This window comes from Phaenicophaeus curvirostris, chromosome 24 (assembly GCF_032191515.1).
Source record: "Phaenicophaeus curvirostris isolate KB17595 chromosome 24, BPBGC_Pcur_1.0, whole genome shotgun sequence".
Lineage (NCBI taxonomy): Eukaryota > Metazoa > Chordata > Aves > Cuculiformes > Cuculidae > Phaenicophaeus > Phaenicophaeus curvirostris.
The window spans coordinates 297,247-316,765 of record NC_091415.1 but is presented as its reverse complement, the minus strand read 5'-3'; the positions used below and the strand labels follow the sequence as shown (position 1 = coordinate 316,765).

Below are 19,519 nucleotides of genomic sequence, written 5' to 3'. Positions count from 1 at the left end.
AGGAAGCACCAGGGGCTGCTGCTCCAACAGGATCAGAGACGTGGGTCATTAGGCAGCAGAAAATACTTCATCAGATTCTCAGCAGATGCTGAAGGACCAGGTCAGAAACCAATTACGGACTGAGCAGAGCCTCCGCCGTCCCGCAGACATTATCTCATGCTGTGGGTGGTGATATGGGCTGCAGGGCAGCCCCCACACAGCTGCAATTCAGAAAGCCAGAGCCGAGAGCAGCCAAGATCTATCACCTGTGTGTCCACAGGTCCTGATCCTTAGATCCTCTGAACCGCTCCTGTGTGGGGACCAATCCGAGCAACAGGAACAAGCATCAGCTCACACTTACAGCTCTACCTACTCCTGCTGACGCCCTGCTCAGAGCAACAGGGGCTTCACTGCTCAAGGGGTCAGGGAGCATCGCCCAGCCAAGGGCAGCGACACATCCTTAGAGCACATGTGAGCGAAAAATGAAGTCACAGAAATATTTGGTACCATGACCAGTTCAGAAAGAAACAAATCAAGGTGTCCTCGTATCTTGGAAATGTAAGTAAAAAATCACTCTCAGATGTTCATTGCTAGGTAGGAAATACCCAGAGAGACACTGCAAGCCCCTTATACTGTGCGCGCTCCCATGACATGGTATGCTTTCTGGAGCTTCTCTAGGTGAAGGCAAGCAGCAGTTCCAGTTGCTTTTTGCTGTGGAGCACATCTAAATCTTGTTTTGTTACTCTATGTCAGCTGCAAGTAATTCCACAGAAGACAGGGCAACAAGGGTGACTGGAAAACAATAGGAAAGCAGGAGGAACTTTTACAAAATGTTTTACAGAAGAATATTTTCACTCTCAGTTCAACAAACTTGGCTCAATGGCAAACTCCCCTCTCAAACAAGGAGAGGGATGGAAATCCTTGGGAGATGAACACTGCCAATGTTCTGAGAGGAGACACTCACGGGGTCTCTGAAATGTATCCTTGGAAGCTCTGCAAACTCAGCCTCTCTCCTGCATGAAGCTAACAGGAGACTTATCCTGTTCACCTGCTTTCTCAGCCCTTGGGCACCGAGTCTCACACTATCAGCTCCCAGCAGCTTCCTCCCCTGCCAGCACAGACTCCACGGGAACCCAGACAAGTCTCCCCGTCTCCCATGCACACCCAGCTATGGAAGGGATTACAGGAAGGCAGAAACGTGAACACTCACACTGGCTATGCCAAAGTTACAGTTAGACAGAAGAAAACTTCTTAAAAATTAATTTGCTGCTACCACAGGGTTCCTGCCATGGAAGAGCTTATTGGAATGCAAAATATAAGCTTCAAAGGGAAGGATGAATCAGAAGTTATTTTGAGAGTAATTATATAAGATTATAAAATTCAAACCGTCTCATTATTGCACGTTAAGCAAGAAGACAACCCGCTTCATCAGGAGACCTTGCAGGGATCCAGTCTTTCAAACAACAATGATCAATGGTCGAAGTGCAAACAGCAACCTCATAGCTCCCATCCAAACAAAACTTCCTTCATTAAGCAAGTGCCTGGTCTTTTTTCAGTGCTTACTCTAACTCTCTAGAGGATGTGATTCTGTAGCTGGGAGAGTAACCAGAACGTGAGACATGGACAACTTCATGCAAAGGTTTGCTCATTTAACAGCTGTGTAATTTCTTGTCCTGGAAACCAGCTACCAGCTCACTAGTGACAGCACTCACAAATCCCCAGACTTTATAAACTCCAGCTCAAATTCTAATTAAGAAGAAGACATTTAAACAATAAATTTGCACATGGAATAAAGTACTACTCCAACAACTCCAGCCACAGCTGCAAAGAGCAGCCTCGATATGGGCACTGCCAGCAAACCCAACTCTGTTTCCTTGTGCTGCTGTGGTCGCCCATCACTGCAAGAAGCTGGGGACTGTTACCCCCTGAGATGTTACCTGCCTTGTGCGCAGCCTACAAGAAGATAAATGCTTTTATTTGTGCTTACATATTCAGGCTACAGCTGCAGCTCCTGCTATGTCCTGGCTTGGAGGAAGCAGGCGCTCAGGCAGGAGGGCTGTGAGCTGCTCAGCCCCTTGGAGAGGGCAACTCCGCTTCTGTCCTCATCCTTGCTGCACCCAGCTGCCTGGTCTCCTGGGAGCAACCTTCACACCTGATGGGCTGACACAGCGGGTGAGACAAGCGCATTAAACAGAGAAAAGGTGGGGAAAACAAAGGCTGTCCTACCCTTTGCTACCTGGCATTTCTCAGCTTATGATTTGGTACTTTTGTCCCCTGGGAACAGACGGTAAATGGATGCAGATACAGGAGAGGGAGAGGCATCGTCCCCGGGGTGAGCATGGAAAAGCAGAGAAAAACCCGAACAGGGTAATTCAGAGGGAAACATCAAAGGTGACGTTCAAGTGCAGAGCCAACAAGAAGGTACTTCAGGCACATGTGCATATATATAATAGAAAAAGAACAAAAAAAAAAATCTACAGATGAAAATGCACAATACACCAAACAAAGGATAGTGATGTAAGAGGAGACCTCGGTAGCCTGGAGCTTGTGCTTTGCTCACCAAAACAGAATGGAGAAAGATTTAATTGCCAAAAATAAAATAAAGCAAAGGATCAGGAACAGCTGATGAGGAAAAGGCATCTGCAGGCCTCCTGCAGTCAGAAGCCCCCACCAGATCAGGGTCTGGGCAGCCACAATACAACTATGAAACACCCCCAACCCTAATGAGAGCTCAGCAAAAGCTCTGCTAAGCAGTAATATCAAATAGGAGAGAGAGGGATTGCCACAGGAACTGCTGAATTGCCATGGCAAGATGTTCTCAGCCCGTTGTTCACTTAGACCACGACAACCACAATGCCAAGCGGGCTGCAAAATCCTTAGGGAGCTGCACCGAGCTGCAGTATGGACCACGTTGACAGGCAGAACACTCTGCGAATGGCCCTGCTGAAGGGGCTGCGCTCTCTGCCATGCAGAGACTTCTCTTACTGACCACAGCAGGTCCAACACCCCTTTGCCAACATCCTTTCCTGATTTATGTATTAAAGAAGACGGGTCAAAAGAAAAGTACTTTCCGGCCCAGGACTTTCTGGATCCAGGGTCATCTCCTGCAGCGGAAAGAAAATCAGACATTCAAGCTTAGAAAAAGACAGCCTGTTCCTCTCCTTTCCTCACTTTCCTTCAGATCGAAGGTGACAGGAGCTCAGTGAAAGCCCACATAAGCCGAACAGCTTTAAAACCCCGTATCAGATGATGGCTGAAAAGGATTAGAAACAGCAAAGAAATCTCAACTCTGCCTGGCTGGGAAGATGCAGCCAAAACATATTGAAGCACCAAGGTCAACACTGGCGACAGGTTAACGTGCCACTGTCCCCTTGGCTGCAGGGCTTTTGGAAAAGCAACGAGCACAGCAGCCACACTGGCTGTGCCGCCCCAGGCGCTGTAACATCTGGAACAGCTGTGCAAAAGGGTCTGGGCACAGCTGGCCAGCCCTGCTCCCTCCTCTTGGCACACCCTGAGTGGTGGGAGCAGAGCCCGATGCAGCTCTGAAGATGCTCAGGGACTGAAGTCCATGGCAGAGGTCTCCGATGCCGTAGGCAGCCGCTGGGGCAATGCCACAGCCCCCTCCTCGCCCGCTGCCCAGCCAGGCGTGCCAAGGCAGGCACGGTGCCAGGACACCGCTGGGGACACACGCAGAAGCACTCGGTGACCATTCAGCCTGCGGAGCCGACACAGTGGCAGAGCCAGGCAGGCGGCTGGCACAGCAGCGGGTGACAGCGAGTGCACAGGCAACCTCAGCCCTGCCATCCCAGCCTCCTGCTTGGAAGCTCGCTCTGCTGATGGACAATCTCTATCCTATCCGTGGCCTGGACTCTGCAGCTGGGATCTGGAAATCTTTTCTTCCACCATCACCTCTCCCACCAGTGCCTGCGGGCTCCATATGCAGCACCAAGAGACCCACACCAGTGCCAGAGGTAATAACCAACACACACCGAAGTGGCTGTGTCCCAGCAGAGCTGCTGGACCAGAGCAGGCTGATCAAAGGCTTCTGAAGACCAAATGTGTTGGCATTGAGGGGCTGTTGACCAGCCTGCCAGTTCAGACTTTCCCTCCAGGCTGCAAAGGCACAGTTGCTCCTCAGACTTTGGTTGGCATGTGCAGCCAGAAGGGGACCTTCAAGCTGCCAGTAATGTAGCATTTCTGTTATCAGAAGTGACAAAAAAGAAAACAACAAAAAAAAAAAACAAACCAAAAAACAACTGTCCCAAACCAAAAGAACCAACCCCCAGTGATTTAGGTTGCTTTATGTCTTAATTAGCTGTTCCTCAGAATATTATTAATGAGATAGTAAGAGCTGTCATTGCTTTGTGCCTAATTGATGACTATCTAAGAAACTATTGCAAACAGCAATGCAGAGTAGTGTGTAACTGTGCTGTGATCCCACGACATTTGATCACAATATGTTGTAGCAACACCTGTGAACAACTCAGCAGCACTGAACACACACGATGACCCTGGGCTGAGGTTAAATAACCAACAATTAGTGTCATCTTCCTCCTGTGATGTGACCCTGAACATTACAGGGTCTGAGCTGAGCACAGGTGAGGCTGTTCAACATCGGGGTGAGTCTCCATCCAGACCTGCTGAAGCTGAGCAGAGCCAGGTAGAAAGCAAAACACTGGAATAGGGACACTTCTGGGATGCAAAAATACAACTGTGTTTCAAGATGAAATGTAAACAAGACAAGCAAAAACCTCTCACTGTCACTCTGTCTCCCTTAAGTGACCAAAGACCCTGCACCTTACAACTGCCTTTCAAACACTTGGTCAGAGCCATGACTGTTGCAAGACATCAGGGAGGCCGAGGCCAGCAGCTCTTCAGTGTCCAGGCTCGCTGTCCCAGAGCTGCCGTCCCTGCCCTTTGCTTTCCACACTGAGAGAGAGGAGTCTCGGGGAAATGCTTCCCTGCAGCTCTCTCTTCGCCTCCATTTTGGTTCAAAAAACCCCCTAAAATTAGACTGCCCTGAAAAGATCTCAGGATAAAGGCTGGCTGGGAGCAGAGTGAGGGTGAGCGCTGCCCAGCGAGGGTGCCCAGCCCTGCGATCCGGGGTCACGCTGGCAGACACAGCTTGAGACCCCAACAGAGCAGAGTCCCCCAAGCCTGGGACAAAATGGCCTGACATCTTTCCAGAGGCTTCCTGACCCTGTCAGCCCAGGGAGCCTCCTTGACTACATGTAATCGTGCAGCTTTATTGCCTGGACCTGCCCCACAGCAAACACAAAACAAGAGATAAAGGATTCATCTGGAACTCCCCTGGCTCCAGGTGCTGGGAAGACTTGGTGATACACAGATCTGTGTCCTCTGGAGGTCCAGTTGCCAATTAAAACCACCCAGAGCCAATGTGAACATGCAAGCCCACGTCGTGCCCTTCCTCGCTCTCTCAGCTCGCCGTGCTGACCGTTCCTGGCACGCAAAGGGCAGCCTGGTCTCGTGGCCAAGCAGCCCCAGCTTTCTGAAGCGGGCTCTGTGCTGGATACGCAGCAGCCTGGAAGCATCCCCCACTACCCACCAGTGTGGGACCGGCTGCTGCGTCCACAGCCCTGCGCTGCTCACCCAGGAAAGAGAATTTCTTTGTTCAGGCTCCCTGAATGACCAGGGAACTTCATCTCTGAATGACTGCTCCTGTCATCATCTGCTGAGCTGCTTCCATTAGCTTGTAACAAAGAGATCTTTAGCCCCTACAAAATACTACACAGCAGTCACACACAGAGGCTGGACTGCCTGATCCTACAGATTTATTAAATGGATTCTGCAATTCCTTTTTCCCCATCTCCAGTGCTGTGCAGCTCAAAGATCCTTTTCGTATGAACATTTTGATCAGAGCCCAGATTCAGCACTGAGCGAGATTAACTCGGCAAACATTCACAGACGTCCAAGAGATGAAGTACTGCGTATGGAGAGGATGCATTTAAGGAGGTGCTCGCTGTACTCACCTAACACTGTGCTGTTCCCAGAGCACATGCATTCCTTTGCAGCAGTTACTAACACGCACAGAAAATCAAAGCAATACTTACATTACCAGAGACGTGGCTGTGCTATAATTTCTGGGCAAGAAATAATAATTTCCATGGAACCAAACACTCCAAAACCGTATAACTTAATGATGGTTTTGAAAGGGCTTGTGTGAACTGAGCTTCTGGCATCCTGCCATTAATCCTCACTGCACGGTTTCCCGTGGTGTTGTCAAACACCAACCTGCTACCACATAACAAACTGAACTAAATAGAAAGGTGGCCTTAATTAGCATCTGCAGTTGCACTGTGTGCAAGACACCCTGCAGGATAACTTTATTCCATAGACACGGGAAATGTACCATTGACATACTCGAACTATCCTTTCTCTGTCCCTCTAGGATGCCATTTTGCAATGTACAAGTATAATTAAAGACAGTGCATGGCAGAGAGACAAATCACCTCTCCCAACAACTGCCAGCCTAAGTGCCTGTTACCGTAGCGAGTCCACAGGGGTGAAACAATAAGGGCTGTTACAGACAAGCTCACAGATTTTACAATATACAGATAGGAAGGAAAAATATGTATTATCATCTTTGAAAAAGAAATAACTATTAAAGCCAGAAAAAGCTGCCTAACAAATGTGAAATAGAAACCTGGGGTCCTAAGGAAGAATATGTGATTGTACCTAGAAAGGTGAGCAGTAAGAAGAAACAGGTAAAAAAATGAAAGCTGTTTGAAACTATAGTTAAATGAGAAATTGTATCAGAAACTAGATGAAGTTATGGTTCTGTCTGTGTCTCTGAACAATGACTGCACACTTGAGAGGCTGTGTGCTTGTCAGTGGATACATGGTACGTGCAGCAGGCTGTGCCCATCGCACCACTATCACCTCAGCAAAGCAAAGCTGCCAACAACAAACACCTGCGAACACACAAATACCTGCTTCTTGGAGTCATCCCGCAAAAACAACAGGGAGATCAGAGCAGGTGATGCCCTGATTTGAACCAGCTAACAGCACACGCTTGGTTTCAGTGAAACGTACTGAGAATACTGAAAGCAGAAGAAATTGCTTCAACGGCAAGGACAGAACTGCTGAGTTACAATAGGAATTACAAGAACCTCAGGATACTGAAAAAAAGACAAATAATTAGCAAAGTAACTTCAGAAATGAAGACTTACCAAAGAGATGTCTGCTCCTCAGCGCAGTCCTGGTCCCTGCCCTCAGCCTGCTCCCTCACTCAATTAACACCAGCAGCAGTCTGGCTGCCTGTTTCTATGGAGTTGTAGATGCTGATCCCTGACTATGCATGAGGCTACTGCAGCTGCACTGGAACAGGCGCCAAGGTCTGCAAGAGAGCCCACAAGCATGATCAGCCTCTCTGAACTGCCTCAGGAATGAATCCACCAACAGCAATTAGGCAGATGCAAACCTGCATCTCTGCAGAGAGGCACTCACAGAGCTCCAAAACACAGGCTCACACAGCTCCGTATGTGCATTTTATTTAGCGGGGCCATCACAGTGCACAGGCAGAGGCAGCTGTAGAATCCACACATACGACACACAAGCAGGGACATATGCTCATAGACAGGCTAGCTAATCCATTTTCCCTAGATTTATGCTGCTGCGTTTATCCTCATTTTAATACAGTTTTGCAAACCTCCCTTTGGTAGGAAGGTTTGAACCTGGCACCTTCAGGATCAGAGCACAAACCTGGTTTATGTGAGCTAAAGAGCAACTCTGCTGCACGTAGCTCCGGCTGGCTCTCTCCCTGCTGGTGGACAAGGCACCCTCAGAGGAAGGCAAGATCCATTTTGCAAGTGCATTACCCTGTGATATAAAAGATCTTTGCCCCAAGGCGCTGTTCCTCAGATGCCTGGCCTCTGGAAGCACAAGCTCCAGTGAGTAAGATTAGCTTTGCTTGGGTGGCTTTAAACATGTTTGCTTTACTTAAAATTCGCTTGAGCAATGATTCAGAAAAGTGTGTCGTTGCAGCTGGTCCGTAAATCCAAGACTTGCTTATATTTCATGGTAGTGGCTGCAGGCATCCTGTATCAGTGAATGGGCGCATCATCAATTTTCCCATTAGTAAAACTGCCCTATCAAAGGGTATATTTTTTCCAAGAAAAATACTCAAGAAGCCATTTCTCCATATAAAAGTCATCCTTCCTCATCAACATTCCTGCGACGAAGAAAAAACCTGATTGCACAGAACTTCCCCCCCTTTTTCAGCCTGCAGCCTCTTCTGTAGTTGTGGGTTTAGCATTTTAAGAGTATTTGTGAAGCGCCGGGAGGACGTTCAGCGCTGTACGAGACACACTGCCTGCAGCATGAAGTTTAACAAGAACGGTTCACACAAAGGGCAAAACAGTAAATGTGCTCTGAATTATCGCGGGTTACAGCACAGAAGGGCAGCCAACAGAGTGCTTGGAAATACAAATTCGGGTTTACATTTTCCCCAGGCATCCTTTCCCTCCCTCTCACCTCCTTTTCTGTCCTGCACCAGGAGCAGCTCCTAAGGAAGAGTTTGAGGAGGGGACATGAGCTGTGCTGAGACCAACAGAGACCACAAGCCCACGGTGACTGCCTGGGTACCGCAGCGATGCCTCTGCTCGTCACCCGCTCTACCCTGTGCTCATTCTACAGGGCAGCGAAGCCAACTTATGTTATTTAAAGAAAGTCACAGCACAGCAGTGAGAGCTAAAAATCACACCCAGGGGTTTGTTCCTGGATGTGCTCTGTTCACGATGTAAATTCCCTCCTGTACCCATGCACTGTCCTTTAAAGCCAAGCAATCACCACAACCTACAGGCCCCAGTCGCGCGCCACCAGCTCTGCACATTCGTTTCAGAACAATCATTTTGGTTTTAAATCCCTCTGTGGAGCCAAGCTCCTTCCTTCTGTGCCATCCCCTGCTTGGCATGACCTCCCAGGACTGTCCGGCAGGCTCTGCCCGCAGCCAGACCGGGCACCGCACGACCACAGGAGCAGGACCCGCTTCAGGCTGGGAGCGGCAGGTACCACAATCCAGTCCAAACTGACCAACAGCCCGAGGGTGCAGAGCAGCACACAGCACCCCTGTGGTGGTGAGAGCCGTGCAGGGTGTGACCCAGCACGTGGTACCCGGGGATGCTGGCCGAGAGCAGCCCAGCTGCCTGCAGGGAAGACCCTGAGCTTTGTACTCCTGGACAGCTTGGGCAGGAGCAGCCAGGAGAGCTCGCCCCCCTGCAGGAGCTCAGAGCAGGCCCTGGGGAGCCAGACGTGGCACCCTGCTTCCCAAAGGCGCTGGTGCCTGTGCTCTCCAACACCCAGCCCGGCTCCCGCGGCAGTGGGTGACGTGGGCAGCTCTCTGTGCCCAGTGCAGCGCTCCCACAGGAGCCCGTCAGCCTGGGCTTTCCTGCAGCATCACTACCTTGCGCTTTGCCCACAAATTCCCTCAGAGAGCTGTGCCCTGGAGCACTCACTGCACCTCCAGGACAGACAAGTGATGTATCTATTTATTTAAGGTATATCACACGTTGTGCCTGTATCACAGGCATTTGCACTGTCTTCAGCTTGTGCCTGTGTACCAGTCCCACTCGCTGCATCACTGCAAACAGCTGAGGACTGGCAGGGAAGAGAGCTGTCAGATGGAGGGAGCGGCGGGGGAGGATTTTAGATAGGCACAACAAAAGGATGCTGCATCTTGCTTGAACTCAGGGCCCGCAGCCAAGAGATCAGTTCTATTCCTGGCACCGCCACGGGCCAAACTGCAGGCAAGCGCTCACCCTCGCCTATCCACTGACACATCCATACCAAAACCTTCCTCATCCAAACACCTGATTTTTCTGACATACCTAGCCAGCAGCAGCCTGCAATTCTCCTTTGTGGCGTGTACAGCAGCATATGGCATAGGGGAGAAACACTGCAGCCGTATTTCTCTTACTGACTTTAAGCAGGAGGAGCAGCTATTACACAACCCAAAGCACAGGGTAGAGCACCATCTACTTTATGCACTGTAGCACTTTACACATTCAGTGCAAAACGGTTTAAAAAAAAATAATCACTGCATAAAACCGTATTCTGACACATTCTTACACAAACAACTCAGTAATATTTTCATATTCACTGTCAGATGCTGTTCAAGAAGGCCAGTGATACCTGGCTGTTTTGTTTGCATCTCAACAGCATCCCTGGCAGGTACGGCTCTCCATCAATACATGAAACACCACGAAAAACAGACCACCCCTCATGGTCCAAGGGCAGGCAGAGCAGTGCAGCAGCCGCCCTGGTTCTCAGCTGCTCAGAAACAATGTGATCTTCATCCAGACGCTTGGCAAGCCAAGCTGGTGGAGCTACCAGCTAATGGATTCATCCAGGAGGTAACGCACTGAGAGAGAAGCCATTGACTTCACATGATGATGACAAACGGGGCCAGTTCTCCTCCAGCAAACTCTGCCCCCAGGCTGCTGAGGCCGCGTGCCCAGCACGGGGACGCTTTGTCACGACCCAGCGCTCACGCTGCACAACCCTCCTGTCCGTACTCAGCCGGCACCCTGTTTCAAAGCCGGCTCACAGCTCATCTTTGCCTTAATTTTTATTTGCATAGCTTTATGAGGAAGGACTCGCTGGATGTGACTAGAGGACTCCAGGCAGCTGACGGCACATTTGCTTAATGTAAGTCTTCAGTGAACAACAGACAAAGGAGAAAGGCAGATAATTAGATAACCACCCAGACACTAACAGGAAAGGTATCTTGTCACTGTAAGTGTGTGTTAGTTGCACTTAATGCAAACAGATTTTTTCCCCTTGCTGGAGCCGTTTTACATCCAGGCATTTGAGAAATATCAGCACCTGTTGGGCCCAAACAGTGCACTCAGTGCTGTCTAGACATAAAATAGACCCTGCCACGCAGAGCAGAGACAACAGCAATTGCTATTAATGCACATGGTGCAGCCAGTCAGCCCAGCAGGACTTGCCCAGAGCCCTGGGGCGGAGGATGACACTTAAATTAGAGATCAGAGCAGAGAAACATTTGAGATGTCAAAGGCATATGGTGATTGCAACCTGAAAATGAGCTCCTGAATAGGCTGTACAAGCAAATGCCAGGCAACTCTCTGTCAAATCAGGGTGGACAGGACAAGAAAAGGAGAGGTATTTCTGTGGCAGAAAATCAGGAAAATGTTAGTTTTGTTACAAAGGTAAGAAATCATGAGCAATGCAATAAGTTATTTGCAGCAGAGAAAACAGTTGCCCTGGATGCAACGCATAAGGACAGTGCCAGCAGTGGTAAGAGGCCCTCAGAAGCTGCAGGTACAAAGCAAAAGCATTTTAAGATGATAATTAAACTACAAGCAGAGTGGGCTGTGAAATGAAGATGTTAGGCTGGACGTATTGGCAAAACAGTGGAGGAAGCACCACTGCATGCAAACAACACAGAAGTGAAAACAGAGCTGCCAGTGTGCCCTGAGTGCCAACGCGTCCCAGCGCGAGGTGCTGGAGAGAGGGGCAGAAGGGACTGAAGGAAGATAACACAGACCCTTGTGCAGGGATTGACAGGCTGTGGTGCACCAGGATTCTGCACAGTGTCCTCAGGTGGAGAGAGGATTCTGAAAACTTATGCTGTGAAATCAGGCTGGGTCAGTAGATCTGCAGAATCCTTAAAAGACACACTCTGTGCAAGTGTTCCAATACATAAACAACAGAGAGCATGTCATCGATAATGCTAAAAGCATGGGAGTTCAGTTTTGCTCTGCAGCTTCTGAACCTGGGATGTAATCTCCCCCTGGCAACATCTTCTGAAGTTACAGCAGACAACAACTTCTCTGGAACAAGAAACTGAGCAGAAGCATACAGATAATCAACCCCTGTGCAATGAAGAAATGCTCTCAGAGCAGTGCGCTTGCCCTCGATTCATTGCCAACACACCAGAGCCCTAGCTCTACAAGCCAACAAGGAATACCTTCAGGCAGCTCCTGAAAGTAGAACAAATACGTGGAAGTAGATTAATGGCCCTTTCTGGTGAACAAAAATCCATGCAAGTCCTTCCTTTTCTCTAACTGGGATAGCAGCAGTCAGTTCTTGTCATCTCAGTTACTTAAACAGACCTTTTACTGCTTATTCTCTTTATACAGGACAGGAGTGTATGTTTGAAACTTTATCTCCTGACCAGCACGTCCCCCTAACACCCCGTCTCTGTCCTCGGTGCAGTGTCCTCATCGGGCTGCACCACCTCGCATCAACAGGTTGGGTAGCACTTTCACCCAAAACCTCATAGTGCAACATGTGCAAAGGAAAATAACCATCCAGTGATGCTCACCGAGACCCACCACCCCACATCCAAGACCTGCAAACATCCCCCTCTCCTTGCCAGGACCCTCCTGCCTTCTTCAGGACGCCAGCTGTCCCAAGCACCGTGCGAGCAGACAGGACCAGGGTACTGTACCTGGCTCGGAGATAGTCAGGCTCTGGTCGGAAGGCAGCAGGAGGAATTCCCTGCAAGTGTCCAGGTCCAGGCTAGGCAGGCTTTTCTTCCGGCACAGCTCGGTGACAACGCGGACCGCCTTCTGACAGCGGCTGTCGTCCTTGGTGCCACTCATCTCCTCCAGTGCATCCTCCACTATCCCCTCTGCTCTCTAAGAAAGTCAAACTATGAAAAGAGGGTTGGTTTATTTTCCATCACACAAACACATTCCCACCAGTTCCATCCTCTGGCATGGCAGCACCCCAAGGGACCCCTGCACCAGGCAGTGCCCCGGCTCCACAAACCCTCCTGAGAGCTCAGGTCGGGGAGGCTCTGGGTGGCCACCAGCACCTACTGCAGCCCTGCCACTGCTCCCATGCCTTGCTGCCTCTGAGATCAGAGATCTGTTTACTGCCAAGGCGTGTTCCAGGGAAAGAACCTCCTACCCAACTCAGTCTCATGCCCTCCATACGACGTTATTAAAGCTGCAGCCCAGATAATTCTTTTTAACCCTCTCATTGCTGCCCTGTCCCTGTTCTCCAGGTGCAGAATTTCCACTCACAGCCTCACAGTGATTTTGCAAAACAGAAGTGAATGTTGAGGTCTGCTGGCTAAGGACAGCACGTCACCAGGCAAGAGGAACAAGAGAGCTCCCACAAACACTGCACAAACTACTTACAACTGCCAAAAGGCAACATAAGGAAAGCAGCAGGTTTTATTGATTTGTTTGTACTGGTCCTAACACAACAGGCTGCAGATGGCAGCGGAGATTGAGGATGCCATTGCAGCTTGTCATTAGATTGGCCTTTTTTTACATTTTCTGCAGTATTTTTTTATTCCTATTGTAATTCAGCTGACAGGTCATGCCATATGACAGCTACATTTTGAACAGAGAATATATTTGACAGGCATGTGAAGAGACACCATTGTGTAACAGGCAATTAAAATTACGTACAGCAGAATGATTTCTTGCAGCTTCTGGAGCAGAGAAGCTAGTGCAAATATAATGAGCATACTGGAGAGCCAGGGCTAAAGCTATACAGGTCCCTCAGCCCCACATCACAACACAGTGCGTTTAGATCATGCCACTGTGTTTATTTTCTCTGTTAATTACTGACTGAAGCACTTTGTGGTATCACACCATGCCAGCCCCAGGAGCTGCCCAAGCCCCCAGCGCAGCACCAGGTTCACCTCCAACAACGCCAGCGCAGCCGCACGGGCTCCGGCACAGCATCCAACCTCCCCGCGGCTCCCTGCCTGCATTCCCAGGCTGAGAACTCCCAGAGCTACCCCCGGTACCTCTGGTGCTGCCTGGTCTCTGCCCACTTCTGCTGCATCGCACCAGCCTGGGGAGGACAGGGATGGGGCACCGGGGAGCTGCTGCTGCCCCACACCTCTCCCCAAGGTTAGCGCGCCCGAGGTGCCCTCGCATCGCGGAACCCTGCAGCTCCCACTCCCTTGCTGCCTGGAGAAAACCCACTGTACCTTCCCCGGCCGTCGGGTTAGCAGCTCTCTCCTGGCACAAAGGGTCTGTGGAGCAGTGGAGGAGCCTCACCAGAAAAGGCACAGCTCCAACACTCCTGTGCAGCCCCGCCAGGGCCCTTTTGGTCACTCCAGTCCTTCCCATCCCGAGGCGCTGCTGACGCCTTCAGTGCTTCTCCAGCACTCAAGCCTCAGGCTGGCACAAGCAACTTAACAACTAAGCACCACTCCCTCCAAAAACTTCTGTTGTCATGACAACATGAGCAAAATCCTTTATTAAAACAGCAATATCCTACAATCGGTCACAAAGAGACACTTTTAATTAGACACTACCACCTCCCGGTCAGTGCTGCATCACCTTCGGCTGCAAACCCTCTGAGGCGTACCTGCAGATCAGGAGTTTCTGGAAGTGTTTACCACTTGCAAGCAAACACCATCAGCTGCTGAAATTTGAATTTACCTTAAAGAGATTTCAACAGACAAAAAAAAAAAACTCAACCAAACCCTTAGAAAAAGGTTAATGTCCAACTGAGATCTTGAAACACAGAAATCAATAATAAAATCCAATTATTTGGAAAAAAACACCCTAATTTTATTTCGAAGTTAATGCCGAGAACTTTTTACCTCTAAATCTAAAGTCGCTTTGGGTCAATTATTCACCTCCATTTACATATCAGAAGATTCCAGGCTTGCCAGACAACAGCCTGCCCCCCCTGCTCCCCGGGACCTGGGCAGAGCTGGTGATCTCTGGAGGGGTTCGGCAGCTTCATCTTGACCTCATCCACCCCGGCATTGCCAATCGCCTGTGTCTAGCCAGCGATTCCCTGCAGCTGAGTTCGCGTGGCATGTAGGCGCACGCACTCCTCGCATGGCAGCATCCATCCTCTCGCTGTCCGGCGGCCTGATACGACACAAGAGAGGTAGAGTCGGCAGTTAATTAGAAAAGGCTGTGTCCATAGCTAGTCCAGAAGGGCTTAGAGTTAAATAAATATTAGGGAAAACTGGCTCAACAGACCTGGATCGCACAGAGAAATGTGTTAGATGCGGCAACGCTGCTCTGGAGTTACCTTTGTAATAATCACTTCGGACAAAATTACAAAAATGAAATTATTGGCCCTGGTTTGCATCGCTCAGAGGCTGCACATGCTGCTCCGAAACCGCGATGGGAAGTGCTGAAACTCCTGATAATCTGAGAGTGAGCAGATCGAGAAAGAATGACCAATTTCCCTTTAGTAAATGAAAGACGAGCACCAAAGACAGCATCACCATAAACAGCTGAGGAGCTAGGAGCTTTGTAGCAACTGCAGCTGGGTTAATGAAGGTAAATCCAGCACATATCTCATTGTCTGGAGTCCAAACACGCTACCTATGGGTACAGGGCTTTATCTGTTCAGCATATCTGGTCACACTGACGGGAATGTGTGTTACAAAGGTGGAATCACAGACGTGTGATTCCACAGGCTGAGACAGAACACGCTGTTCATTTGGTTTGGCTTAGGAACCATTTGAAGCTGATTTTTTTAAGTAATAATCAAGTCTGGAGAGGAGCAGCAGCATCCGGCTATGCCAGGTTTAATAGTACGACAGCATTTCCTCTCCCAGTTAATGTGATAATTGGAAACAGTTCAAAAATTATTCAGAGCCTCTTGCCAGGAAAAACAATACTTACCTGGATCCTTTGGCAACATCAGCATGGCAGCTGTGTATAAACACGGATTGCTGTGCACCCTCACGCACACTTCAACACGCGGAGCTTCTGTGCTGGCTGATGGGGCACAAGCATCACGAGCACCCAGCATCCTCACCTCATCTCACAGCGGGGAGGAGGTTACCTTCCTTGTCACTCCGGAGACAGATCTTTAAGGCTTAGTTAAAATATTAGTAGAAAGAATTTAGGTGTAACTAATTTTAGGCAAATGTATTTAAACAAGCCCCGCACTGAGCATCGTGTCTGTACTGGGCTGCGGGGCACAGGGCTGCAGGCAGCTTTGCCTTCCTGCTGGGAACCGCACAGCAAAAAAAAGCAGCACCTGCTGCAGTGGAGAGGGCAGGTAGGCAGGGCTGCATTTCCCCTGAGAGCAATGATTTACACGATTTTGCACAAGAAGCACAGACTGTTCCTCTGTTCGTCTCCAGCAGAAATATTCACCAACACAAAAGGTCTGCTCCCTGCTCCCTGGCACCGCTCAGCGATAAAACCCGCCAAGGCTCCGTTACTGCACAAAGCAATGCTGGAAACATAAAGGAGATGCTGTCCCCCCACTTGTGTGTACCTGGCCTCTCCCGGCAGCAGCGGCTGCTCATCCCCTGCGTAATCTCTCTTGGGAACAGTTCTTCAACTCCAGACACACCTCCCCTCGAATATCCTGGCAACACGAGGAGGAAACAAGGAAAAATAATCCTCGATTTGTAGCCTGAAGTCCCAGGGCTGCACTGCAAGCAAACTCTGAGGAGTGAAGTTTAAACAATTAATTGAGGTAGGATGGGATGAGCCCACGCAGCCACAGGGCACAGAGGCGAGGGGCGAGCAGCGCCCACTGCCAGCAGCCGGCCCCAAGCCCCGGCCAGTCTCGCCGTGTGGTGCCAGCTTCAGTGCTTCACGGCAGGAAAATGAGCCTTGGTGTCCTGAAAAGCACCAATTCCAAGAGGCATTGCAGCTTCTTGAACAAAAAAAAAAAACGGGCACTGAAGGCAGATGTCTTGAAGTGCATCTAGGCAGCAAGAAGCTTTCTAGGGACAGGACTATCACCAAAAATCTTTTTCTGATTATGGGTCCTCTGAAATGTACTTTATTGACCTGGAACCTTGCATATCCTCAAGGTGAAACATCACAGCATGATTTGGCAGGGCTGGAAGCTCTAAAAAGCCATTTCTGCTCCAGCAGCATCAGATGGCTGAGAGACATCGGATGAGATTGGATCAGAGAGACGCGATTGTGCGAGCTGCAGCTATCAGCTATGCCCAAAAGCCATTAGCTAAATAGCTCAGGGAGCTCTGACCTTCCATTCTCCAAGCATCTGCATTTAGCACGAGGCAGTCTCAATAAAACCAATGAAGCGAGAGCCCAGGCCCCACACTGGGGTTCCTGCCTAAGGACTCGACCTGTCTGCCTCCAAGCCGAGGAGGCCGTGCGGAGCACAAGCCTCGTGCGCGATCCTGGTGCCGCACGCTGCCGCTGAGCCCTCCAGCAGCCTGGCCAGCGAGCATCATTCAGGATCTGTGTTTCAGGAAGATTATGGCAGCAAATCCTATGCCTGAGCATGGAATCACCTCGAGGGAAGAAGCATTAGGCTGGGATTAGACCCGCTCTGGTTCCTCGCTGATGTATAAAGTCAGTCCCTATGTTCCCCAGGCCGAAGCGTGTTCCTGCAGAACAAACCAGCTCTGTCTGGACCCCACCTCTCAGGATCAAGCTGGTCTTTGCTTGAATATTAATAACAGATGCTAATGCATCCTTTTTCTGAGAACAGATGAAAAACTGCTGCTTTTAGGGTCTCGTTTCAGCCCTCTGCGCTGTGACATTATCATCAGTATCACTGCATAATTTATTTCCAAAAGACTGCACTCCCCTTAAAGGCCGATAAAGTATCAGGACTCTGAGGACAGATTAAACTTAGTCTTCGGTAATAAAGTGCTAAAGATTCCCAAGGAGCCTTTGCTCTCACACCCTCCTCAGCCGCTGGGAGCTCAGGGAAGCAGGAGGAGGCCCTTCCAAGCATCGTTGCAGAGGTGTCCAGGTGTCTCTGGTGGCACCGAGCGTCCCTGGAGTGGATGGAGGGTTCAGGCTGCGTTGCCCCTGGCAGCTCTCGCGATGCCCTGCGCGCACCTTGCAGCCATCGGGCAGGGCTGGGCCACACCACACAGCTTTATCGCAGCACAACTGCCACCAGAAAATAAGAGAGCTGGACACCGAGAGAGGTGGATTAATGATTCCAGAAAAATCCCATGTGCCTGCACAACACTGGAAGAGACAGAACACATCCATCTGCAACCACCCTGCTCCTGCGGTGCGGCAGCAACACCTGGCAGAGCGCAGGAGGGGGCAAGCCCAGCCCTCCTCGGAATTAGCCAGGATTTAAACCACAACTGTTTTCATGGAAACAAAAAGGCAAAGCAGAATATATTTAATCTCAACCTTCTGGAAGAAACAAGCCAAGTTGACATCTGTAATGGAAAATAAGTAGATATAAGTGTTTCCCCCTCCTCCCCAGTGTGCTTACAAAGGATTTGCTGTATTCTAGTTATTTTTATCACTCCCAGTGGAAATACACGTAACAAAAATAGCAGTTTTTCTATAACAGAGAAAACAAAACCAGTGGTGCCCCATTGTGCCTCCCAGAAACAACGCTATAGTGGTTTTATTTCAGGAGAAAATTAAGATGTGAAAAGAAACCCAGAACTCTTTAATTAACTTGCTCCCTCAGCCTCCAGAGAGCACCGCAGACATGCAGGACCTGCTTTCCCACATCATGCTTCCCACCTAACATCTCAAAGGACACAAGTGGTCTTCTCCCAAACGGCATTTCCCACACAGGCACAGCCCCTGTTCCTGGAGCTCAGCTTCCCCGCACCGCCCTGCCTCATTGCTCCTCATCATCGCCACACAGGGCCTGACGGCTCCTCACCTGCCGCGCCTACAGGTGACCCTCAGACCCTGCTTCTTGAGGGAGTCACAGTTAAGACTGTGGTGCTGGCAGTGGTTCCTAACTTGGTCAGTTGCTCTGCTTATGAAAAGGACCATGAGACAAAACTTTTAGCAACAAGAAGTGACTGAGGAGCATCTCCTTCCTGGACAGGTTTCGGCAGTGCCGAGAGCACCCAGAGCCCGTGCTACTTGCCTGGCTCACACAAAAAGCCCTCTGGTCTTTGTGGTTGGCACCAAGAGAGTTCAAATCAATTGCCAGAGACAGGGAACAAAGCTGATTAGCATTGTTGTAGCTCCTGCTTGTGGAAAGCTTCCCCGGGACCTGCATGCCTTGCAGCCAGAGGTGAAGAGGGCCAGGTGCCCACCAAGGCTGTCCGTACGCGCTGCCAGCCGTACCCACTGCCGTCGATTCCAGCTTTCCCCGCACAACGCGCCAGCACCGCTCCCTGCTTGCACGCCCGGTCAGCAGGCACAGCACACCAGCAAGGTGAGGGGGAGAGAAAGGAACGAGGTCAAGGTCCCCAGGTTGCCACCTAACACGGTAACAGGATTCCGCTTAACCCGAACAGTGACTCTGGGGAATAAGGCATCGCACGTGGATCCCAGCATCCGCTGACCGACCTCCCAGCATCCGACAGCGGCCACCCCATCCCTGCAGGAACCAAAGCCACCCTGGCCAGAGAGGCTCTTCCAGGACAGGGGCATCTGCTCACTTGGAGACGAGCACGGGGATGGCTGGGTGAGAGCACCATCTGCTGACACGCTCTCTATAAGGGATTATAAAGAACGAACAGTTAACTTACAAACTCTTAGCAGCACGATGCACACCTCGCAGACCGGACGCACCGACCACTGCGGTCACAGATTCATCACAGCACTCCCAGACCAGAGGTACCAGCAAAGCCCTTTGCCAGCCGGGAGCTGGCATCCAGTGCCCTAACGCAGGGGTGCAAAAAAGAAAC

The 19,519-nt window shown here is 50.2% G+C and overlaps 1 protein-coding gene across 2 annotated transcripts in view; it reads right to left on the bottom strand.

The window, feature by feature from the left end:
• SYT6 (synaptotagmin 6) overlaps positions 1-12,713 on the bottom strand; it is a 34,761-nt gene extending 22,048 nt beyond the window's left edge. For both annotated transcript variants that reach the window (XM_069875597.1, XM_069875598.1), the window contains exon 1: positions 12,413-12,713. In XM_069875597.1, coding sequence (XP_069731698.1) covers positions 12,413-12,566 — 154 coding nt within the window. In that variant the 5' untranslated portion in view covers positions 12,567-12,713. The remainder of the gene's footprint in view (positions 1-12,412) is intronic.
• Between the last annotated feature and the right edge of the window lie 6,806 nt (positions 12,714-19,519).